The sequence below is a fragment of the Lygodium microphyllum genome, chromosome 27 (genome assembly GCF_053477565.2).
Source record: "Lygodium microphyllum isolate KBCC chromosome 27, Lygodium_microphyllum_v1.1.10, whole genome shotgun sequence".
NCBI classification, from domain to species: domain Eukaryota; kingdom Viridiplantae; phylum Streptophyta; class Polypodiopsida; order Schizaeales; family Lygodiaceae; genus Lygodium; species Lygodium microphyllum.
Genome location: NC_141161.1, coordinates 68,796,044 through 68,822,869, shown reverse-complemented (window position 1 = coordinate 68,822,869; position 26,826 = coordinate 68,796,044). Strand labels below are relative to the sequence as shown.

Below are 26,826 nucleotides of genomic sequence, written 5' to 3'. Positions count from 1 at the left end.
ATCAAATGGGAGAATGGGAATTGGGCACTCAGAAAAAGGGCTTCAATAAAATGGATTGATAGCCTCTCTCTAGCAACTTAGGAAGGCTAATAGCCTACTGTGCAATATGTGGGAAAGAACAGGATCTTGCCTATCAATCAACAATCATCAGTCCTAGACTAAACAATTGAGAGCGACCTTTGTTTGTGATCGACTGTACATCTTCCGTCTCTCTCTTTTCAATCCGCTGCATTGGATCATTCTCCTTACATACCTGTACTCCAATATTGAGAGAGAGAGAGAGAGAGAGAGTCAAAGCGCCCATGGCTTCTCGTCTCGCCCTCTCGCCCTCCCAGCTAGGCTCCCCTGCTTCCCTTCTGCCCTCTTCTTCTTCTGCTTCTTCCGTGGGCTCTCGCTTTGCATCCGAGTGCAGAGATGCAGAGCATCTTCCCAGGAGTGGTATTGGGTTCTCTTCCACTGTGGGCAGAGCAAGGCTGTTGGCCATCACCACCAAAGCTGTCGAGCAAGCCGCCACCGCCTCTGCAATCGGCGGAGTGGTAGAGGTGACGCAGGAGACCTTCTGGCCTGTCGTGGAAGCTTCTGGAGACAAACTGGTTGTGTTGGATATGTACACTCAATGGTATCTCTCTTTTCACACACACAAACACAGGCACAGACACACACACACATACGAAAATATACACACAGAGACAAAACACAGAGATCTCATAAATTTGTGATGCTGTTTCAGTATTTGACAGTTCCTAAAGGAGAGATTACTGATTGAGTCAGTCCTGAAGATCTCATAGAGATTTACATCTATTAAAACATCCAAACTACCTATGAGACCAAAAGTTACATGATATATATGATAAATTACAACTATCTGAAGATTGCTGAACAGAAGAGTGGAAAGTAGGAAAGAAGTAAGACAGAATATACGAATAAGGGTGAGAACAAGATCAAGGTGTGTGAAGGTCCCTTGCAACTGTTTGTATGAAAGTGGATTTAGAAAACATAGAAGTGATGCAAATGAGTGGCAATGCCCATCATACAATGGCTGGCTATTTGCAGCCATGCTGAGAGAATGTTTGGAATCAGGTAAAAGGATAAAATTTGTGACTGTTTTTTGTCTTTTTCTAGTATTACGAAAGTGAAAAGTGGGAGCATATTTCGTGAACTAAAATATTCTATTGCGTGAGTTTTTATTTTGCCCCTCCAATATTTAATTAATTTTTGTCAAAAGAGAGACATTGTTTTGGGGTTTCTACTCTTATAAGCCCATGGTGAGGCAAGCTGCAACAGTGCTCTCATGCCTCACATCTTATGGAGATATGTTATTTCTTGTTCTGTTATGTGTTTGTCTCTTGGTTGAGTCTCGAGGAGAGCCCTTGCCAAAGAGCAAGGACATTCAGATCTCTGGCACTCTTTGCAGCCATCAGCCATTTGTGTGACAAGTGTTCATCCCCGACACATTAGGTGGAGGTTCTTGTTAGCAAATGCATGCCTTTTTTTGTGCTATCTCCTACTTGTGAGCCTTAGTCCAAGTCGGACGAGGACATTACAAGCTTTGACATGGTGTTTGTCTGCCATTTTATGTGTATTAGAAACTTCAATGGAGGTGGCTCTAGTGCATTTTGTTTTTGGTATGGTGACCATTTTTGGTCAATTGGATGGGTTGACTTGGGCATCCACATTTTGGGCCTGGCCAGTTGTAGAGCAGTTGTGGACTTAGTTTGCCTATTTATAGGCAGCCTGCCTACTCACTCCATCCATCCATGCATTATTCAGCCAGCCCTCCTCATTCTTCTCCCATTCCCTTGCTTTTGTATTGTGCCCACACTGATGCTCAGTAGTACAAGTTGGGGCTGTCTGTTGCAGCCTTGTATCATGCAGTCATCAATTACTTTGTTCCTTCTCTCTTGTGCGTTCCATTCAGTCTCCTTCTCCATTTGCTCTTTGTTCGCTTTCCTTTCTGTCATGCACTCACATGGTATCGTTCGTATTGGTGCGAGCTGGAGTTATTGAAAGGAGCTGCTGTCCCCATCTGCATCAGCTGGGTGAGATCTACAAGAGTTGAAGACCCCATGTTTTTATAGTCCATGACTAGGGGAGCCGGTTTTCAGCCCATTACAGGCTGCATTTTGCAGGGATAGACATCCCACACCTTGTGTTTTCTTGCAGGCACCCCCTCTCTTACTGCACTTTCAACTTGGGGGCTGCTACAGCACCCATGCGGCCAGTTTTTCCTGCTGGGCAACACATATTCAGTGCTGATATCATCCTCTAGAGTCCAAGGGCAGGCAATTCCCGTCTACTGCAGAGCATCGTTTTTCAGGCCATTTGTGCAGCCTACAGCCTATGGCAGGCTGTGTTTACTGACTGCTGCACCTGCTGACTCGTGCGTTTGCAGTACAACCCTCCTTTGTGACATTGTTTGGTCCCTCCCACCTCAGATACTCCTCGTCTTCCACTGCTGCATATCGGATTTTGGTGCATAGCAGACCCATAGGCCCTAAACCAGTGGAGGACGGCACCTTCTAAGTTGTCCTACCCTTTCTACCCGCATCTTAAAAGTTGGATGGGACGAGCCACCCACTATTATTGTGCAAAGTCAATTGTATCCTTGACATCTTTGACCTTCGGGATTTTGTGGTAGTCCCTATTCCTCGATCTACTCTGGATCCCCATGTTGGAGCGACTGTGGACTCAACAGCTTTATGGGATTGGCTTAATGTAAGAGCCTGCTCTTTTCTCTTTTTGTCTTGTGCATATTTTGTGGTTGTGCATGTAAGACATGTTTGGACTATTGCAAAGGTTTGGAAGAGATTGGCAACTTTTTACTAGGACTAGTGGTTTGGGCATCACATATCCTCGAGTTGAAGCTTTGACAACTATCTGTGGAATTGGAGATTTCCCTATGATGAAGGACCGCATCAACAAGATGGAGGAGATTTGGGATGAGCTTACATCCCTTGGTAAGATTGTCTTCGGAGGACCTAGTTGTGACATTTCTCTTATATCTCACCATTGAAGTATGATGTGTTCTACACTAGTCTCCTCACCTCTCGTATGAGGGAGACTCACTTGGGAGGACCTAATCTCGATGGTGCTTGATACATGTCACATGGAGAGAGATTATGGGGGGGCTAGTGCATAGAGTCATGCCTTTGTGGCATCGTCTTTATGCACAAGACAAGCCAAGTAGAAGAAAGAGAAGAAGCCTAAGAAATTGGAGTCTGCAAAGTCATTTGCAGGCTCGGATACAATTTTAGAGGGAAAGCGGAAGAGATATCCCAAGTGTCCTCATTGTGGGAATACCTCGCACCCTAAGAAGAAGTGCTAGAAGAAATATCCTCGCATTCGTCTAGGAGTGAAGAAAGAAGGTACATTGGAGCCTCCCTCTACCTTTACATCTTAGTCTACATTTGTGGTTACTCATGAGTTAGTGTTCCTTCATATCTATGAAATGGAGGAGTCTTCTTTGGTGGTTTCATCATTGGAGAGGCCTTGGCTCATTGATAACACTTTATCGAGTCACATGACTCCTTGAGGAGATTGGCTCCAAGATCTTTGTTCATCAGAGGGTACAATCTCTATAGGTGACATGTCATTTGTGCCTATTTGTGGTGTAGGTACCTTGTCTTTATTGCTTGACCATCCATCTTCGAGCCCCATCACAAAAGTCCTATATGTTTTGGACTTAGGCTTGCATCTCCTCTCAATTCATGGACATACGAGACTTGGTATTCGGGTTGTCTTTATTGAGTGTTCTTCAAGAGCCATTGTTCCAACAAGTTGGCAAGAGAGGGGGCTATATGGGATACATTTGCCTTCCATCGTGAAGGGCCATTTGAGGTAGGTTTCCATTGCCATACCCATTTCCAGTTGTGCACCACCTATCCCACAAGTTCTCTCCCATCCCCCATCCTATTTTTAGGTGGTTCCCTTGTACCCCCCTTCTCTAGGCCTTTGTGTTTCAAAGGGGGATTCCCAGGAACTAGAGAAGCTTCTTTAGGGATTGTAGTCTCCTACGAGTCTTTCCTTCATGTACCGACCTCTTTTCTTTGTTGTTGAGCCACCGTCTCCTGCCACTTGCACACCCATTCCATGGCCCTTGGTCCTTGTTCTTGTTCTTAGTTTTAAAAATGGTTGATGATAGCCAAGACAACCATAAGAAATGGTAACACAAGTACATATGATGGTTGCCAATATTGAGTACGTCCTTGATTTCCATGTTATCCAATTTTCTCAGAGGCTAAGGTATCAATTGTTGCTTGGACGTCCATGGATATTATTCTTCATTGGTAGACTTTGTCGGCAATGGCATTCCTCTTGCCACCCTTAGATCCATTTCATCTTCCTTGGCCTTCTGTCACATCCAAGATTTGAGAGGAGATGTTAGCAAACATGTGTGTTTTGTACGATCATCCTTTGCTTGTGAGTCTTAGTTTGAGTCGGATGAGGACATTCGGAGCTTAGACATTGTGTTTGCCTGTCATTTTATGTGTTTTAAACACTTCATGTCGAGGTGTTATCAGTGCATTTCATTTTTAGGCACAGCGACCATTTTGGTCAGTTGGGATGGTTGACCTAGGTGCCCACATTTTAGGCTTGGCCTGTTGTATACTATTTGTGGCCTCAATTTGCCTATTTATAGGCAATTTGCCTCCTCACACCATCCATCCATCCATCATTTAGCCAACCCTTCTCATTCTTCTCTCATCCCCTTGCTTCCGTTTGGTGCCTGCACTGATGCTCAGTGCTGCGTGTTGGGGCTGATTGTCGCAACCTTGTATCATCTAATCATCAGTTAGCTTGTTCATTCTCCCTTTTGCATTTTATTCAGTCTTCTCTATTTGCTCCATGTTTGCTTTCCTTTTTGTTGCACACTCTCACAATTCCCTATTTTGTGAGCAACTTGCTGCAGCCTCATTAGGCACCCAGGTATGTATTTCTGCTGCCTCTCTATTGCCCAGCATGTCACATGCCACTCTAGGCAGAAGACTCTTTTTTAATGCATTTTGGGCATTTATGAGGCATGTCAGCCATCTTGACATGCAATTGGCTGTTTTTACAGCAGGTCTAACTTGCATTTAGACATTGGTGAGATTGCTGATCTTCTCCAATTTAGGGCAGCTGGTCATGATCATTTGATCATTGCACTCATGATTCAGCCTCCTCTTCTCCTTCCTGCTGTTCGTAGTCACTTTGCTGTAGCAGGTCTTCTTCTCCAAGTGGCAACCATCTTCATCTTCTCTCTCATCTCTCCTCAATCAAATCTCTCCCTTGCTTTGCTTTGCAGTCCGGTGCCTTCACTAATGTAGTAGTGACCACATGCATAGGCTGTTGAAACCAGCCTTCCTTCTCGGATAGGGTGGTTTAACCTGATTAAGCACTTAATTACAGCAATTAGTAAATGAACATAAACTGAAATGCTCACTTATCTTTATAAACTTGGACAATGGACACCTTGTTGGCTCCAAAATTGGCGCCTGTTTTGGTATTTCTTTAATTTCAATTACTGATGGATAAATTACAAGCCGAGATTCCACGATCTCCTTGGCTGATTCAAAAGCCCCTTGTTGTTCCAATAATCAGGAAAGCATTTGGGCAAATTGCCCCTTGATTTTTACCCAGGACTTGCTCTAATGGAACCCCAACTGGTCAAATGCTGCCCCAAATTCACAATAGATGGGCTGACATCTGAAATCCTCACAATTCCACGAATTTCCAGTGCTGATTTCAGTGTACAATGCCTTTGACTGATGGCACAGGTCCCAAGGTGGCTACTAAACCTAATTGTTGCTGTAATTTAGGGTTTACAGCAGTAAACTCTATGCTGTCCCCAAATTTGGCTGTACTCTGCTACCAATGGTTGAGAATTACTGAGAATGCTTGAGCATAGACTGGAGAAGATGAGAGAATGCTGTAGAGAGAGAGAAAATAAGCTAAAATGTATCTTTTGATTCGTAGCTCTGATGACAAATCTGATGGCATCAATAGCTTCAAAAGGGGGGTAAAATAGTAGCTTGGCTGGCGAGTCCTCCTCTTCTACGGCTGCCTCTCTTGAGGCGGAAGAGAAATCCTGCTGCCCCTTGTCCTGTCGCGGCGCGCGATTAGTCGTCATCGCCTCTCAGAGTCAAATCTCATCACCTCCTCTCCCTCTAGCAAGCTCCGAATGGCTGCAATTCCACTTCCACCACCCTCCAACAGTCTTCTCCCTAGTTGCATGGGAAAGTTTTGCCAAGTGGTAGCCTTCCTAATGCATTTTCAGCCATTAAGTTAATTTTTTAGAATTAATTAATTTTGAAAATTAATTTCAACCCTTTTGACCTTGCCCAAAATTAGACATGCCCATCTGTAATGAAATTGGCTAGGCCATTGTTGGAACTAGAAGGACACAATTGAGAGAGTTTGAGATCGAGCAAGAGTGAGCGTATGAGTGTGACGGCTGGAGAGAGTGTGAGTAGAGTGAAAGTCCGAGACGATAAGAGTGTACCAACAATGTGTTGGTACACAAAGAATAAAATGTATTTATACTTAGGGCACGTAAAGGGTGCATTCACATGTACAGTGTGCGTGTACTATATACACGGAGGTCACCGGGCCTTTATATCTCAACAACCTCCCACTTAAAGGTCCGATATGAATCTCTAGCTAACCAACTCCCACTAGGCGAATGCAATGCTCGTGCTGAGCTCTACTGACTTTTAGTGAGAACATCTGCAGGGTTATCTTGTGTTTTAATCTTGGTCAATGTGATTTGACAATCTTCTAGAATCTGTATGATGAAGTGATATCGCACATCTATATGCTTTGTGTGTGAATGATACATGGCATTCTTAGCCAGATACACAGCACTCTGGCTATCACATCTTAAAACTGCAGTACCCATAGACATGCCGAGATCATCTGCAAATCTGCTCAACCATATAGCTTTCTTAGAAGCTTTAGTAGCTGATATGTATTCAGCTTCAGTGGTACTCAGTGCAACAATGTTTTGCAACCTGGAACACCAAGAAACAGCCCCACTAGCAACTGTAAAGACATACCCGTTGGTGGATCTACGAGTGTCCAAGTCACCTGCCATGTCTGTATCACAATAACCTTGCAAACTAAGTGCACCCCGCTCATAGCAAATACTTTTTCTTTGTGTACCCTTAAGGTATCAAAGAATACACTTGATAGCCTCCCAATATGCTTTGCCAGGATTTGACATAAACCTGCTAACAACTCCCATTGCATGAGCAATGTTTGGACGAGTAGCAACCATAGCATACATAAGAGAGCCACAAGTTGATGCGTAAGGAACTCCCTTCATAGCATTTGCTTCCACGTCATCTTTCGGGCTGTTGGCTTTGCTAAGCTTGAGATAAGGAGGTAAGGGTAAACCAAAAGACTTACCTTCAGCCATGTTAAATCTGTCCAGTACCTTTCCAATGTACTTTTCTTGAGATAAAAACAACAATTTCTGCATTCTATCCCTACAAATCCTCATGTCCAAAATATGCTTTGCATTCCCCAAATCTTTCATGGAAAAAGCTGATTTCAGGTGATTTTTGAGAGCATCCAAGCTAGTCTTTCTTTTCCCAGCTAGTAACATATCATCCATATACAAAACAAGTATTATGGGGCTGCCATCTGTATCCTTTTTCATGTACAAGCAATGATCTGCATGGCTGCATGTAAACTCATGAGATAGTATAAAAGTATCAAACTTTTTGTACCACTGCCATGGTGCTTGCTTCAGCCCATACAGGTTGCGTTTTAGCTTACACACCATCTGCTCTTTTCGAGGAACTACAAAGCCCTCGGGCTGTTTCATGTAGATTTCCTCATCAATGTCACCGTGCAAGAAAGCTGTTTTTACATCCATTTGATACAGCTCTAAATCCAAAACAGCAGTAAGAGCAAAAAGCACGCGTAAAGTGGTCATCTTCAAAGAAGACCTCTTGAAAGTCAATCCCTTCCTTTGGTGCATAACCTTTGGCAACTAGCCTTGCCTTGTACTTGGGTTTCCCATCAACTGTCTTGACTTTGTACACCCATTTGTTTGGAAGTGGCTTCCTTTCCTTTGGTAATGACACAAGGTCCCAAGTATCATTTGCATATAGAGATTTAATCACTTCCTGCATAGGCAGCTCCCACTTACTCTGCTGAACTCACATTACTTGGCCTCTTTGTATGTAAGAGGCTCACCCTCATCTGTAAGCATCACATAATGCAAGGAGGGGTCAAACCTATGTGGTTGTCTTCTTACGTGTGTAGACTTGCGTACCCAGTGATCAACATTTTCAGGAATTGGGTCTACATCAGGAGGTATATTATTTTCAGCATTCATTTGTTGCTGTAAATCATTTTCAGCACGCTGTTCATGCTGTACAGCACCTTCATTTTCATTTCCAGCACCTGCATTTTCATAATCTGCAAGCCTATCTTGCTGTCCATGACCTCCTTATGCTTCTATTTGCTGTCCATCATCATCTGGCTCAAAAGTAACCAGCTGATCATTAGTTTCAGCCTGTGGTACAGCACCCTGAGGCTCATTTTCTGAAGTTATGGGTGGCTGCAAACTCTGAAATTTCACCTTTTTCAGATTTTCATTAGAGGCTAAAGAGCCTTTCAGCAATTTTGCCTCATTAAACACAACATTACGGCTACGAATAATTTTCTTGGACTGAGGTAACCACACTCTGTAGCCAAATTCGCCCTCATCACCATAGCCCATGAAAATGCCTTTGGTGAATTTTGGGTCAAGTTTGTTTCTCAACTCATCCCTAACATGTACAAAAGCATCATAGCCAAATATACGTAAATGGTCATATGAGGCCGATTCGCTAGACAAAACCTCATCAGGGATGCCATTATTTAAGGACCTATTTGGAGAGTGGTTGCAAATGTGAACCGCGATTTTGAGTGCCTCTCCCCAAAATGTTTGAGGGAGATTGCCAGTGGACAGCATGCACTGCACTCTTTCATATAAAGTCCTGTTATATCTTTCAGCCACCCTATTTGAAGAAGGATTGTAAAGGACTGTAAGCTTCCTCTTAATACCATGTAAGTCACAAAATGACTTGAATTCAGTCAATGTGAACTCACCTCCATTATCAGCTCTCAAGCATTTCAGCTTTTTATCTATCTGAGTGGTCACAAATGCACGAAAAGTTTTAAAAACAACAAACACTTCACTTTTCCTTTTCAGCAAGTACACCCAAATCTTCTTGGAACAATCATCAATAAAGGAGACAAAATATGCAGCACCACCCAATGATTTCACGGGCATACTACATACATCAGAATGCACTAAGTCCAAGACATTGGACTTACGAGAGACACCAGAGTAAAAGGAAATTTTTATTTGCTTTCCAAACTGACACTCATTACAAAAATCAAGTTTAGAGCCTTTTCCATCAACCCTCTTCAGAGAGGTAAGAACATCAAGTCTTTTTTGGCTCATATGGCCTAATCTCTTGAGTCTTATGTCATAACTCCAAGTGGCTGCAAATTTCAGCAATTGCAAGAAACTTGCCATTCAAGGCTTAACAATGCAAACAATACAATGGGCTCTTCTTGGTTCCTTTTGCTATCAGCATGGAACCCTTTTTTACTTTCCACAAACCACCACCAAACAGTATGGTGTAGCCATGCAAGTCAAGCTTTACTAACAGATAGTAAACTCTTTTTAATGCCAGGCACATATCTGACATCTTTCAACACAAGCTCTTGACCATTGTCTAAAGACAAGTGTACGGTGCCAATTCCATCAATGCTGCAAGCATGGTTATTTCCAAGGTACACCTTTCCATAATTGCCTGCATTGAACATAGCAAAACACTCCAAGCAAGGAGTTACACGGAAAGAGGCACCAGAGTCTACAATCCAAGTCTGAGTGACACCATCATCAACTGAGAAGAGTGCATCAATCACATCAGCCTTGATAATTTGGATATCCTGCATGTGATATACAAGGGCATCATAATGAATTGCACATTATACACCAGCCTCTATATTTGAAAGCTCCTCTATGACCACACTAGAGGCCACATTGGCCTTTTTTTTGCCTTTGGTTATCTTCGATGCATCTGTCTTTTCTTTCTTCTTCTTTTTATCTCGTGCATTTTCTCTCTCTTGTTTCTTCTTGTAGTACCTGCAATCAGGTTTCTTGTGGCTCTTCCGACCACAGTGATAGCAAGTAATGTCACTCTTTTCCTTTCCTTTGCTCTTGCTCTTGTTTTTGTGTCCTGCATTTGCATTTTTCTTTTCAGCCCCGCCTCTTACATTGTAAGCTGAGTTGTTGCCTTCTCCACTAGACATATGTCTAATTTCTTCATTCAAGATAGAACCCCTCACCCCATCATATGAGAGATTGGGGTTATTGTTGAGTGAAACCACCAAGGTTTCCCACGAGTCCAGTAGTGTCATGATAAAAAAGATTGCCCTCAACTTATCATCAAAGTCCAAATTTCCATCTTTGAGCTAATTTAGAATCCCTGTAAATGCACTCAAGTGCTCAGCTACAGGCTTTGACTCATCCAGTCGCATATTCACCAACTTGCGCATTAAATGCGTCTGATTAACAGGTGTGGCGATCTCATAAGTAGTCTTCAGCTTCTCCCATATTGCATAACCTGTGTCTAAACCCTTCATGTTTGTCAGAATGTCATTAGTGACACCTATCTTTATGTAAGCCACAACTTTTTTATTCACTCTGGCCCAATCTGCATCAGACATTAGTGCGGGTTTATCTTCCTGCAAAGCATCCTCACAATCCTTTAGGAACAAAATGCCCTGCATACGGTCTTTCCAAAGGTCAAAGCCATGACCATCAAACTGTTTGATCTCCATCAAACTGTTTGATCTCCATCAAACTCTTGATGTCTGAACTGGAAGAAGTTGTAGCCATTTTATCACGAACACAAGAGTAAATGCACTAATTTGCGGAAGCACAAGCTGAACTAGCAAAGTACCTTGCTGTTTTTCCTCAACCAGAAATAAATCTCTGTTGTTTATATATTAACCAACCACTGCACGTGCAAAAGATGCAGAAATTTACCAAAATTCTGCGCAAATTCCCAAAATTTCAAGTCCAAAATTGCATGAATGTCAGTCAATCTGACCCAACTGAGTAAAGCTTTGCCAATACATAAAAAGCCCCAAATTTTCGAGATCCAATGTCAAGAAATTTTACCCAAAAATGCAAAATTTTGACAAAATTGGCAAAATCCCCAATTTAATTGAGGTTATCGCTCGCGATGTCTGCAATTTCTGACTCAAAAGTCTCTGACAGGCATGAATTATATCAAATCTGGGAAAAGCTGCAAATTTTTGGCTGGAATCCTCACAGATCTGTGATTTGTGCTTCTGGCGTGTGAACTCTCGTCAGTGGCAAGTGGTAATGAGGGAATTAGAGAAAAAAACTTGATTTGTTTTTGAAAAAACAAAGGATCTAATGGGGAGGGGGGTTCTGTTGACTCCTGTCGTGTCACGTCACCCTTAGACGTTTTGCGCCTGTCCAGTCGCGAACCGCCCGCAGAGGTTGCCTGCACGTCGCCTCGTTCCCAGTCGCACACCGCCTAGACAAGTCGCCGCCTCGTTTCCAATCGCACACCGCCTAGACAAGTTGCCGCCTCGTTCCCAGTTTGCCTAGTTGTCACGTTGTTGTTGCTTGTCGTCAACTACACGCTTAGCACCTTGACTGGTCCTGGTCCCGCTTGGTCCTTCAGGTCAACTTGACAGCTGCACCCAGCTCTTGTCAGTTGATCCCGTCAAGTCAGACCAGACTTGTCAGTCTTGGGAAGCGTGCGGGACCTTTGGCTCTGATACCAGTTGTTGGAATTGGAAGAACACAGCTGAGAGAGTTTGAGATCGAGCAAAAGCGAGTGTATGAGTATGACGGCTGGAGAGAGTGTGAGCAGAGTGAAAGTTTGAGATGATAAGAGTGTACCAACAATGTGTTGGTACACAAAGAATAAAATGTATTTATACTTGGGGCACGTAAAGGGTACGTTCACATGTACAGTGTGTGTGTACCATACACATGGAGGTCATCGGGCCTTTATACCCCAACAGGCCATTTGCAACTCAGAGTGGTTCCCAATCTTTGTTGACCCTTAGACTAGCATTAATTAATTAATGCTAGTTCCTAGTGTCACCACTGTGACTTAATGGCCAAACAATTGTCCTAGGGTCCAACCTGGTACCAATTGACCACCAGAACCCAGTTGGCATAACTTAACGCAACTTTTGCCTTTAACACCCACTGCATCCTTGGGGTCCTTGGCATGTTCCCATGAAATAACTGCCATGTGCATCACATGTGCTAAACAACCTTGCACATTTGATTAATAACTTAATCAAATGTTACTAGCAAGATTAAAGCATCTCAAAATTTCACGTCCCCGTGACAGACCTCCCCCTTGAAAACCTTGCAATCGTCCTTGATTGCACTGCATTGGGCCAAAGGAAAAGTATATTGCACTGGAATTTCAATTTGGTATGACAGTCATCACAACATTGGCCACTGTTGTCGAACCATTGCATATGCGCAAAACTTATTGAAAATTTCCAGCCAGCAAAACATAATAGAAAACTGAAAAACAGTCCAAAACTGTTGCTAGAAACCATTGGATGCATCCATAACTCATGTTTCTCAACTCTTTTGACTTCAAAATGATAGTAAAGCATATTCTCAGCATAAACCATGGCTGAAACTGTCGATGACATTCGTTTACATGCGGCTGTCCATGGAATCAGCTGTAAACCATTAAAAACTGAGCATGACCTGATCATAAACTGATCATGGACTGATATGAGAACTGATCACAAATGGCTGCAAATGTGACTCGAAACTGATCACAAGCTGATGGTAAAAAAAACTGATCAGAAACTGATGCAAAAACTGATGCAAAACTGATCCCAAAGTGATCATAAACGGTTCTCAAACTGATCAAAAACTGAGTTGAAACTAATCAGAAATTGATGTCAAAACTGAGGAAAAAACTCATGTCAAACTCGTCCAAAAACTCATGTATAAGTATAGTCTCAGAGCCGCGGTGACAACCATACTCATATACATGTATCTCATAGTGACTAGTATACCGAGTAGTGACCTCATAGCAGACATATTGTCAACACAGTACCTTGGATGCATGCTGAATACATCCGAGATCCACTACATATAAGAGTTGTCCAAAACCGGTGGAGTGGAAGTGCTATCTCCCCCTTGAGCATCAGGCAATGCTTCGGACCCCCGCTTTGCTGAACCTGAGTGAGCCGGATCCAAAGTCGGCTCTAACTTAAAGGCATCGAGATAAAGTTGCAACAATTGAGGATGGTCTGCCAAGTCATCCTCTTCCATCCATTTTGCATCCATTGGTGAATAGTTTTGAAACTTCACCAAATATCTTCTGGAAACTTTACCTCTGACCTTCCTTTCCTTATGTGCCAAAATCTGCTCGGGTACCAAGATCTCATCTAGTTCGTCAACCTCTGGCTGAATTTCAACAGATACATCTTCTCGCACATCACTACGAAAAGGTCTGAACAAATTGACATGAAAGGCATTGTGTATCCGTCAATGTGGAGGTAATTGCAGTCGATATGCAATATCGCTGATCTTTTCCAACACTTGAAAGGGCCCATAGTATCTCATGCTTAACTTCGGATACAACCTCTCTCTTCCCTTCATCTTTTTCAGCCTTGCCTTTTCGAAACGCAGCAATACATAATCGCCCTCTGCAAGATCTTATCCTTAGTGTGCAAAATAGGTGGAACTTTCTTTCCACCCTCAACCACCTCAAATGGAGCCTTGCCAATGGAACTATGCACCGTATTATTGTATGCAAACTCAACCAATGGCAAATACTGCTCCCACTGTGTCTTGTGGTTTGGAACATAGCACCTCAAAAGATCCAACACTGTGGAATTTGCTTCCTTAGATTGACCATCTGTCTGCGGATGGAAGGATGATGAGAATTTCAGCGTGGTATCCATATTCTCAAACAACCCCTTCCAGAATAGATTGGTCATCCGAGGGTCTCGATCACTGATGATCAACTCAGGCATACCATGATACTTAAAAATGTGCTGCATAAATAATTGTGCCATATGATCAGCCTTTATCTTCTTTCTCACCCGAATGAAATGGGCTTGTTTGCTAAACTTGCAAATAATAGTCCATATCCCATCATTCCCTGTAGGTGTCCTAGGAAGCTCAAAGATAAAGTCCATAGCAATGCTGTGCTAAGGCCTATCTGGAATAGGCAAGGGCTGCAACAAGCCTGGCATCTTTTGCCTATGATGCTTTACCTTCTGACATATGATGCATGCCCTAACATACTGCTCTACATGTCTTAAAGATGGCCAATAAAAGAAATGTTCCACTGCCTTGAGTGTGGCATCAATACCTCTTTGTCGTGCATATGGAGGAGCATGACTTTCAATGATCACTCTAGGCCTCAACTGCTTTGTGACACACAGTCGTCCATGCATCAACAAAAATCCATCTCTTAGCATAAAATGCTCATGCCTTTGGCCATTGCAAAGCTGATCATAAACATTAGCAAAGTCCGAATCAGCAGTATATTGCTCTTTCATGGCATCCAACTCAGTGTGATAAACCATAGTGACGGCTGAAATTTATGGCTTACGTGACAGTGCATCAGCCACAACATTCTTTTTACCATCAATGTGTACAATCTGAAAATGAAACATAGAGAGAAAATTTACCCATTTTATATGCTTCTCTGACAACTTTGTTTGCGTCAGAAAGTACCTCAAAGTCTGATGGTTTGTCTGCATTGTAAAATCAGCCTTCAACAAATAATGTTTCCACATAGACAGTGCATGAATTACAACCAAGAGCTCTTTCTCATAAACCTGTAAATTCCTCTCTGCACCGTGGAGAATTCGACTCTCATAAGTCACAACTCAGTCATCTTGCATAAGGACAGCCCCAATGCTGTTACCACATGCATCACACTGAACCACAAATGACTTCCTTAGATCAAGCAACACAAGCATAGGATCTGAAGTCATCTTTTCCTTCAACTTTTCAAATGCTGAAATTTCCATTGCTGTCCATCTAAATGGCACATCTTTCTTTTGCAAAGCATGCAATGGAGATGCAATTTCAGCAAACCCGCGTACATACTTCCTATAGTAAGAACATAAACCCAAGAAGCTGCGGATCTCATGAACATTCTTCAAAGCTGGCCATGAACGTATTGCTTTAACCTTAGCAGGGTCCATACGAATACCATCAGCCGATACAATATGTCCCAAGAAGTGGATTTCATGCAAAAAGAATTCACTCTTCTTGTCATTGATAACTAGCCTATGCTTACGTAGCTCATTGAAAACAATGTCCAAGTGCTTTCTATGCTCCGTCTCATTCTTTGAATAGACAATCATGTCATTAAAGAAAGTACCCACGAATGCTCTATGTGGTCGAAAGATGCGATCCATCATCCGATTAAAAGTGGCAGGAGCATTCGTAAGTCCGAAAGGCATGACAAGAAATTCATATAACCCAAAAGATGTCCTGAAAGTTGTCTTAGGCACATCCTCTGATCTAATGCGTATCTGATGATACCCACTTTCAAATCTACACGGCTGAATATTGCTGTCCCCTGCAATCTATCCACAACATCATCGATCCGAGAGATCGGAAAGTAGTTCTTTATTGTGATCTTGTTCAGAGCACGATAGTCAATTCACATATGCCATGAACTATCCTTTTTCTGCACCAAAAGCACTGGAGAAGAGAAAGGAGATGAGCTAGGCTGAATCAGCCCTTTTTCTGACAGCTCATTTACCGGACTCATAATCTCCTCCTGGTGGGCTGCACTGACTCTATAGGGTGGTTTATTAGGGGGGCTACTTCCAGGGATAAGGTCTATGCCATGATCTTCGGGTCTTTCAGGTGGTAGCTGCCCTAGAAGTGACTGAGAGAAGCAATCAGCATACATTTTCAGAAATGACATGCGATCCTTCTCTAATTTAGACATATTCCCAACATTCTCACTATCATCCTTATCCTTAGCAAAAACTAAATACGTTGAAAGGTGATTTTTCATTACTTTAGAAATAGCAGCTGCAGATACAACAAGGACAGATTTCCCTTTCTTACGTCAAGTGTGAGTGTCTTTCCCTTATGTTGAATAGTGATCTCTTTTGCACATGAATCAATCACTGTATGTATACGGTGGCACCATGGCATACCAAGCAACACATCACAACCCTCAAGTGGAGCAATGTAAAACTCTTCGCTGTCCACATATCCCTGTATGTGCAACCGAAGCTTTCCAATGAGTGGTGTGACAGGTTTTGCATGACCCTTACATGCCATTCCAACTTTCCCCATGGCTCCCATCTCATCCTCTTTGATGCCTAGACGGGCTGCCATGTTAGTAGAGATGAAGTTGGCTCGTGCACTATTATCAAAGAAGATCAATGCATGCTGATCTCTAATTTTGCCCCATGCTCTACACAACTCAGTAGCATCATCGTTGGGCTGATCACTAACAACATCGGGTATCAATCCCACTGATGGTTTGGGCCTTTTACCCTTAGGATCTCCCTTATTTTCTGATTTTGTAGCTTGCTGCCTATTGGGACAGTTCTTTGCAATATGACCCTCCTGTTCACAAATAAAGCATTTATTTGCAGCCATCAATTCTCTACGATGTGCCAATGTTTTCGAGCCCTTCTTTGCTGTTTTGGCCTCTTTTCAAGGTGGTTTTCAGATTTGCCCCTTTTCTCAGCCTTAAACAACTTTTTATTCGGCTTCTCCCGCTCTCTTGGAAGCCGGAATTCTTTCCACGCAACAAAGCATCGGCTGTAGCAGCAGTCTCTATGAGCTGAGACATGCTAGACACGGTGGATTTTATGCAAAAATCCCTGATTCCTTTGGGCAGTCCACATACATATTTTTTCACTTGCTCATGAAGGGGTACGGCACGATAAGAAGTGACGGGCAGCAATGCATCCCAAAACCTCTTATTGTATTGCTCTAAATTCTTGCATTCCTTTGCATCAAGCTTGTTCCAAGCTGTCATGATGTCCACCTCAAAGGTACTAATCAACCAATTCGATGCAAACATTTGCTTGAATTGTATCCATGTTGACGGTGCTCTACCTTGCATCAAGAGCGTGGACCACCATTGCAATGCATTCCCCTTCAAGAAAGTGGTTGCCTTTCGAATCTTAGAGGATTCGGTGAAGTTTCCCCCTAAATAGGCTGCATCAAACTGCTGAATGAAGGTCAAAGCTTTCGGCCTATCTTGTGCACCATTAAAGGACTCAAACTTCATTGCTTTTCCACCCTCATTATAGTCCTTTGCTTCCCCTTTGGGAGTCAAGTTGTCATACACTGGCTGCTGCAAAAAGGGTGCATTTTCTGTATTTACATCATGACCAAGCCCAAATGAAGCATTTGGATGACCAGTGGTCATTCCTTGAGCCCCATAAGCATTCGGGGGTGTAGATGTAGTACCAAACATGCTACTTTGTTCCCCAGGCATCAAGCCAATGCTGCCATACATAGGGTTTTGTATATTTTTAGCCATACCCGAACACATTGGGCCTTGCATACCATGCATTGGTTGCTGCATACCATAGGGATTTGTGCCATACATTCCCGTATGTGGTTCTTGTTCAACCATAGCATGAAAAATCGTGCTTCCACCAAAATATCATGGCTTCCCCATCATAGCATGCATGCTTGGCTGTCCAAAATCCATTGGATTGGTACTTCCGTGATGGCCTTGCATTTGCATTTCTTGCCCTGTAGGTACCAACTGTTTTATTTCATTAGCATCTTTGGGAGCTTCAAATGAAGGGTTTGGCATTATCTTTGGTGCATCTTGCTATCCCGAAGGTGAGCCTTTGCTGTCCTTCTTTGGAGCATTCAAAAATCGGGAAAATGTAAGGATTCTTTGCCAATTCAACGAAGAGATTTGCTACTGTCCTCATCCCATTTTTGAATTGGTCATTAAACTCCTCTTCACTTTGCTGGTTATTAGTCTTCTTATGCCTCGAAGGCCGTGCATCTTGCCTAACAACAACATTTTCAGCTTGCTGTCCATGGTCTGAGCCTTGTCCAAGGTTAGGCATTGCATTCCCTTCATTCCCATGTGAATGTTCATACTGAGAGGCATCATCACTGCTTGAGTCCATCTCACTGTATGAATACATATTGTTGTAATTTCTTAGCTCAGATTAAAAATCAGCCCTAGTATAAAGCTTTGGCTTGCAATCAAGTGCCTCGGGCCCACCAAATCAAGGGATTGAGTGGTATCCCGGCAATGGAGCCATGAAACCAACCTTCCTCCTTGGATAGGGTGGTAAATAACTTGATTAAGCATTATTTACGTCAATTAACAAATTCACAAACTTGAAATGCACACTTTATTATATAATCTTGGACATTGGATACCCTATTGGCCCCAAAACTAGTGCTCCTTTCGGTATTTATTTAACTTAATTGAAGAAGAAGTTGATGTACAATGGGGTTCTCCCAATCCCTTTCAGTATTCCAATTCCCCTTGCTGTCCAAAATGATTAGTAAGTCTTCAATTTGATTTGCCCCTTGATTCGGACAATCAATTGGCCTTCACCCGCTTTGATGAAGATGGAAAATGCCCCAAATTCAATGATTTGTTGGTCCGTCCACTTGAATAGGCTAAAAATAGCTTCAATCTTATTGAATCCAAGTCTTGGAGCTTCCAATTTTTGGCAAGCTTCTCAAGGTTGCTGCTAAACCCTAATTTCTATTAGAGTTTACAACAGAGAAATTGAAATTTCTTAGCCTTTGGTGATCTCAATGCTGTAATCTTTAGAGCAAGGTTGTAGAAAGGTTGGGAGATGAGAATGTTGAGGAGAGAGAAAATTCAGACTTTCTTCACAAAGAACTGAAGAAAATCTGTCATTTACTATTGCTGCTCTGTCTCAACAACTTGTAGATGCAAAGAACGGAAGAAAATCAGTCATTTACTACTGCTGCCTTGTCTCAACAGCCTATAGATGCTGTCACCTACTGTTGATTAGTCTTCTCCTGCCCTTGGCTGCCTCAGAAGGTTTCCCAATGGTTGCAAATCAGACCAACAGCATCTTCTCCCTCTCTCTTGCAAGTTGAATACACTAAAAATGCCTCTCTCCAACCTCTAAAGACATTTTTAAATCTTGCATGTGTTGGATCAAGAGGGGCAAAGCTGAGAGAGGAGGTCGAGCAGGAGTGAGAGTGAGTGTGACGGCTGGAGAGAGTATGAGCAGAGTGAAAGTATGAGTCGATTCGAGTGTACCAACAATGTGTTGGTGCACAAAGAATAAAATGTATTTATACTTAGGGCACGTAAAGGGTGCGTTCACATGTACAATGTGCGTGTACTATACATGGAGGTTACTGGGCCTTTATCCCAACAAGAGTATGAGCAGAGTGAAAGTACGAGTCAATTCGAGTGTGCCAACAATGTGTTGGTATAATAAAATGTATTTATACTTAGGGCATGTAAAGGGTGCGTTCACATGTACAATGTGCGTGTACTATATACAAAGGTTACCGGGCCTTTATTCCAATAACCTTTCACTTAAACGTTCGATATAAACCTCTAGCTAACCAACTCCAGCTAACCAACTCCCACTAGTCGAATGCAATGCTCGTGCTAAGCTTTACTTAGACTTTTAGTGAGAACAATGCAGGGTTATCTTGTGTTTTAATCTTGGTCAATGTGATTTGACCATCTTCCAGAATCTGTTTGATGAAGTGATATCGCACATCTATATGCTTTGTGTGTGAATGATACATGGCATTCTTAGCCAGATACACATCACTCTGGCTATCACATCCCAAAACTGCACTAACCATAGACATGCCGAGATTATCTGCAAGTTTGCTCAACCACATAGCTTCCTTAGAAGCTTTAGTAGTTGATATATATTTAGCTTTAGTGGTACTCAGTGCAACAATGTTCTGTAACCTGGAACACCAAAAAACTGCCCCACCAGCAACTATAAAGACATACCTGCTGGTGGACCTACAAGTGTCCAAATCACTTGCCATGTGTGCATCACAATAACCTTGCAAATTACGTGCACCCTGCCCATAGCAAATACTTTTTCTTTGTGTATCCTTAAGGTATCAAAGAATACACTTAACAACCTTCCAATGTGCTTTGCTAGGATTTGACATAAACTTGCTAACAACTCCCACTGCATGAGCAATTTCTGGACGAGTAGCAACCATAGCATACATAAGAGAGCCACAAGCTGATGCATAAGGAACTCCCTAGCATTTGAATCCACGTCATCTTTCGGGCTGTTGGCTTTGCTAAGCTTGAGATAAGCAAGTAAGGGTACCCCAAAAGGCTTAGCTTCAGCCATGTTAAATTTGTCCAGTACCTTTCCAACGTACTTTTCTTGAGATAAAAACAACAATTTCTGCATTCTATCTCTACGAATCCGCATACCCAAAATGTGCTTTGCATTCCCCAAATCTTTCATGAGAAAGCTGATTTCAATTTAATCTCTTCTTGCATAGCTAGCTCCCACTTACTGCTGAACTCACATGGCTTGGTCTCTTTGTATGTAAGAGGCTCACCCTCATCTATAAGCATCACATAATGCAAGGAGGGGTCAAACCTATGTGGTTGCCTTCTTACGTGTGTAGACCTGCGTATGCAATGATCAACATTTTCAGGAATTGGGTCTACATTTGGAGGTATATTATTTTCAGCATTTATTGGCTGCTGTAAGCCATTTTCAGCATGCTATTCATGCTGTACAACACTTCATTTTCATTTCCAGCACCTGCCTTTTCATAATCTGCAAGCCTTGTTGTCTATGACTTCCTTTGCTTCTATTTGCTGTCCATCATCATTTGGCTCAAAAATAACCGGCTGATTATCAGTTTCGGCCTGTGGTACAGCACCATGAGACTCATTTTCTAAAGTAATAGGTGGCTGTAAACCGTGAAACTTCACCTTTTTCAGATCTTCATTAGAGGCTAAAGTACCTTTTAGCAAAATTGCCTCATTAAACACAACATTACGGTTGCGAATAATTTTCTTGGACTGAGGTAACCACACTCTGTAGCCAAATTCACCCTCATCACCATAGTCTATGAAAATACCTTTGGTGGATTTTGGGTCAAGTTTGTTCCTCAGCTCATCCCTAACATGCGCTAAAGCATCGTAGCCAAATATGCGTAAATGGTTATATGAGGTCGATTTGCCAGACCAAACCTCCTTAGGGATGCCATTATTTAAGGATTGATTTGGAGAACGGTTGCAAATGTGAACCACAGTTTTGAGTGCCTCTCCCCAAAATGCACGAGGGAGATTAGCAGTGGACAGTATGTACCGCACTCTTTCACATAAAGTCATGTTATATCTTTCAGCCACCCCATTTGAAGAAGGGCTACAAGGGGTTGTAAGCTCCCTCTTAATACCATGCAAGTCACAAAAGGACTTGAATTCAGTCGACGTGAACTCACCCCCATTATCAGTTCTCAAGCATTTCAGCTTTCTACCTGTTTGAGTGGTCACAAATGTATGAAAAGTTTTAAAAACAGCAAACACTTCACTTTTCTTTTTCAGCAAGTACACCCATATCTTCTTGGAACAGTCATCAATAAAGGAGACAAAATATGCAGTACCACCCAATGATTTCACGGGCATACTACATACATTAGAATGCACTAATTCCAAGACATTGGACTTCCGAGAGACACCAGAGTAAAATGATTTTTTAATTTGCTTTCCAAACTAATACTCATTACAAAAGTCAAGTTTAGAGCCTTTTCCATCAACCCTCTTTTGAGAGGTAAGGACATCAAGTCCTTTTTGGCTCATATAGCCTAATCTCTTATGCCATAACTCCAAGTGGCTGCAAATTTCAGCAATTGCAAGAAACTTGCCATTCAAGGCTTTACAGTGCAAACAATACAAAGTGCCCTTTTTGGTTTCTTTTGCAATCAGCATGCAACCCTTTTTCACTTTCCACAAACCACTACCAAATAGTGTGGTGTAGCTGTGCAAGTCAAGCTGACCAACCAATAGATAGTAAGCTCTTTTTAATGCTAGGCACATATCTAACATCTTTTAGCACAAGCTCTTGACCATTGTCTAAAGACAAGTGTACTGTACTAATTCCATCAATGCTGCAAGCATGGTTATTTCCAAGATACACCTTTCCATAACTGCTTGCATTGAACATAGCAAAACACTCCAAGCAAGGAGTTACATGGAAAGAGGCACCAGAGTCTACAATCCAAGTCTGAGTGACACCGTCATCAATTGAGAAGAGTGCATCAATCACATCAGCCTTGATAATTTGCATATCTTGCATGTGATATACAAGGGCATCATAATGAACTGCACATAATACATCAGCCTCTATATTTGAAAGCTCCTCTATGACCACACTAGAGGCCACATTGGCCTTTTTTTTTGCCTTTGGTTATCTTCGATGCATCTGTCTTTTCTTCCTTCTTCTTTTTATCTCGTGCATTTTTCTTTCTCTCTTGTTCCTTCTTGTAGTACCTGCAATTAGGTTTCTTGTGGCTCTTCTGACCACAGTGATAGCAAGTAATATCACTCTTTTCCTTTCCTTTGCTCTTGCTCTTGTTTTTGTGTCCTGCATTTGCATTTTTCTTTTCAGCCCCGTCTCTTACATTGTAAGTTGAGTTGCTGTCTTCTCCACTAGACATATGTCTAATTTCTTCATTCAAGATAGAACCCCTCACCCCATCATATGAGAGATTGGGGTTATTGTTGAGTGAAACCACCAAGGTTTCCCACGAGTCCAGTAGTGTCATGATAAAAAAGATCGCCCTCAACTTATCATCAAAGTCCAAATTTGCATCTTTGAGCTGATTTAGAATTCCTGTAAATGCACTCAAGTGCTTAGCTACAGGCTTTGACTCATCCAATCGCATATTCACCAACTTGCGCATTAAATGCTCCTGGCTACAGGCTTTGACTCATCCAGTCGCATATTCATCAACTTGCGCATTAAATGCACTTGATTAACAAGTGTGGTGATCTCATAAGTAGTTTTCAGCTTTTCCCATATTGCATAACTTGTGTCTAAACCCTTAATGTCTGTCAGAATGTCATCAATGACACCCATCTTTATGTAAGCCACAGCCTTTTTATATTCTCTTGCCCAATCTGCATTAGACATTAGTGCGGGTTTATCTTCTTGCAAAGCATCCTCACAATCCTTTAGGAACAAAATGCCCTGCATACGATCTTTCCAAAGGTCAAAGCCATGACCATCAAACCGTTTAATCTCCATCAAACTCTTGATGTCTGAACTGGAGGAAGTTGCAGCCATTTTATCACAAACACAGGAGTAAATGCACTAATCTGCGGAAGCACAAGCCGAACCGGCGAAATACACTGCTGTTTTTCCTCAACCAGAAATAAATATCTGCTGTTTGTACATGAACGAGACACTACACGGGCAAAAGTGCAGAAATTTACCAAATTCTGTGTAAATTTTCAAAATTTTAAGTTTAAAATTGCATAAATGTGAGTCAATTTCACCCAACTGAACAAGACTTTGCTAATACATGAAAAGCCCTAAGTTTTCTGGGATCAAATGTCAGGAAATTTTGCTCAAAGGGGCAAAATTTTGACCAATTTGGCAAAATCCCCAAATTAATTTAGGTCACCGCTCGCAATGTTTGCAATTTCTGACTCGAAAGTCACTGTCAGGCATGAACGATGTCAGATCTGAGAAATGCCATAAATTTTTGGCTCAAATCTTCATAGATCTGAGATGTGTGCTTTTGGCGTGTGAACTCCCATAAAAAAGAAGAGAGTAATTGAAAAAATTAAATTTTTTTTTTGATTTTGGGAGACTGACAGGAGGTTGTTGACTATCATGCAAACTGCTGGTTAATCGACACTTGCCTGTTGCCCAGTCGTCTACTTGTAGGAATTGTCGTGCCCGCCTATCGCCCAATTGCCTGCCTGTAGGAACCGTTGTGCTCGCGTGTCGCCCAATCGCCCGCCTGCAAGAACCGTCGTGCCTGCCTAAAGAAACCGTCACGCCGGTCTCCAGCTGCAGCAAGTTGCCTGCCTGTCGCTCGCCTGTTTGAAGGTCGTATTTGAGTTGGGAAGCGTGCACAGAGCCCGTTGCTCTGATATTAGTTGTTGGATCAAGAGGGGCAAAGCTGAGAGAGATGGAGGTTGAGCAGGAGTGAGAGTGAGAGTGTGACGGCTGGAGAGAGTGAGCAGAGTGAAAGTACGAGTTGATTCGAATGTACCAACAATGTGTTGGTACACAAAGAATAAAATGTATTTATACTTAGGGCATGTAAAGGGTGCGTTCACATGTACAATGTGTGTGTATTATACACGGAGGTTACCAGGCTTTTATCCCAACAACATGGGCATTTTTGACAAGTGGCAACCTTCCCAAATGGTTTTTCCAGCATTATCCATAATTAAATATTAATTTTCAGTCTTTAAATACTGAAAATTAATCTAATAATTATTTTGGTGTCCTGAAAAATAATTAGACTGGTCAATAATTAAATTGGTTAGGCAACTTCCATTCCCGAGTATCTCTGTGTCACCTTTGACCATCAGATTGGTGGTAGGTGCCATTAAACACTTCTTCCCTAGTGTCACCAAGTGAGACTTATGGCCAAATGAATGACCTAGGCGAACAATTGGCACCAGATACCACGAAGTATCTGTGCGGCATAACTTATAGCAACTTTTGCCTTTGACATCTCGTAATTTTATCGAGTCCCTTGCTCGTAAATTTACTCTAATCCCAATTACACCTCATATATGCAACATTTTCTTAACCATGTGATTAAAAATTAATCCACATGTTAAGTGGGGTTTCAAAAATACATGTCCTCATGATAGAGAGCACAAGACTCGATGTGGGTACAATCTCAAAAGTACCACTTCAGGTTTTTGAGATATATATATATATATATATATATATATATATATATATATATATATATATATATATATGTAGAGTACATGTGTAAGGGTGCATGCACATCTGAACACCTTAAAAGGCACGGTGATCCTTTATTCCCAACACCCTCCCACCTGACGGCAACGTGCCTAAAGGTAGAGGAAAGAATCAACTAAGTCTATATATGTACAAGGCTGAAATACACATATACCATCCAACCCCCATCATTCAGTGGCAATGAGCACCCGCTCTGTTGGAGACTCTTCGTGAGGTCTGTAGGGTTAGTATGTACCTTGAGAAGCCCAATGCTCTTGCTGTCAAGTACATCCTTAATAAAATGATACTTCACATGTACGTGCTTTGTCTTTGCATGAAAGACAGGATTTCGTGCTAGCATGATAACACTCTGACTGTCACAGTGGAGGATAGGAACCTGTGTAATGCCAAGCTCTCTCACTAGACATGAAAAGCCATAAAGCCTCCTTGCATGTCTCAGTGGCAGCCACATACTCTGTCTCTGTAGTAGATAATGCAACACACTTCTGTAGCTTGGATATCCAAGAGACGGCTCTCCTTGTGAACGTGAACACGTATCCTGAAGTAGATTTCCTGCAGTTAGGCTGACCAGCACAGTCTGCATCGGTAATGTTGAGAAACACGGATCTAGAGCTGTGCTAGCTATGGTAAACAAAGGTTATAAACATAAAACATGATTGAGATAAAGAATTGTAACTCAAGTGAATTAGGTTCCAAGATAGATTAACTTGGACTCACAAACACAAGCTTGAGTGACACAGAATGGTAGTACTATATATATGAAATGAGTGTCAAGTACATGCTTATATAGACTGAAACTTTGTTCTAAGACAGTTGAGGATAACTTTCTTGTAATGTGGTGTGGGCCCTTCTCACTTTTCTGCTGTATACTAAAGTTCAAACCTTCTCCATTTCAGTTTGTACAATATCGAACTATTTGTCTCACAATCCCTGCCAGGTTTTATATATATATATATATATATATATATATATATATATATATATATATATATATATATATAGAGAGAGAGAGAGAGAGAGAGAGAGAGAGAGAGAGAGAGAGAGAGGAGGTTCACGTATTGTGCCTCTGATCAGGTGTGGGCCCTGCAAGATAATGTATCCGAAGATAGTTGAATTGTCTGGGAAGTATACAGATGTTGTGTTCTTGAAGCTGGACTGCAATCAAGCAAACAAGGTTGTATGTTAATGGTTCAAATGCTTCAAACAGCTTCCGAACATGTTAATAGGAAGAAGTCATGCATGCTACAAGTCTTTTCTTTCATTTCTGCAATACGAGTTTCATTAACTTCTCTATCTTGAATTTTGACAGGCTTTGGCTAAGAAACTGGGTGTTCGAGTAGTTCCAACATTTAAGTTGTTTAAGAATAGACAGGAGGTTGCAGAAGTGAAGGGTGCCAAATTTGATGAGCTTGTGCAGAGTATTGAAAAAGCCAGGGCTTCCTGAGATCTGTTGCCTGCTGGCTCCAGCCTCTTATCCACACATAGGATAGTTCCAGGATCTGAAAAGGAAGCAGAGATCAAAAGTTTTAGCAGAGCCTGATGGGTGATGAGTGAGTGATGTGGACTTGCCAATTTGTAAAAATTGTGGATAGTCTTTGATTTCTTGCATCCTTCACTAGTTAGCCTAAGTTAGTGAAACAAGACTGCTGAAAAGGGCTGAAAATTAGAATTATTGGGTTTGGAAACAGTGGTTGTACGAGCAACCAGTTTCTTATGTTTACTCATCCATGTGCTGGATAATGTGTTATGCAACACACCTTAACGCTGACAGAGAATACCTGTCTCGTTAAGTGCATTGTTTTTGGTGTATGGAAGGCATGCAATGTCCCAATTGTTGTTCAA

At 42.0% G+C, this 26,826-nt stretch overlaps 1 protein-coding gene across 1 annotated transcript; it reads left to right on the top strand.

Moving 5' to 3' along the window:
* On the top strand, nucleotides 1-26,826 carry LOC148012429 (thioredoxin F-type, chloroplastic-like). Its single transcript, XM_087669621.1, has 3 exons — nucleotides 1-619; nucleotides 26,059-26,158; nucleotides 26,294-26,826. The coding sequence occupies exons 1-3, from the start codon at nucleotides 303-305 to the stop codon at nucleotides 26,426-26,428; spliced, it is 552 nt and encodes a 183-aa protein (XP_087525747.1). The 5' UTR covers nucleotides 1-302; the 3' UTR covers nucleotides 26,429-26,826.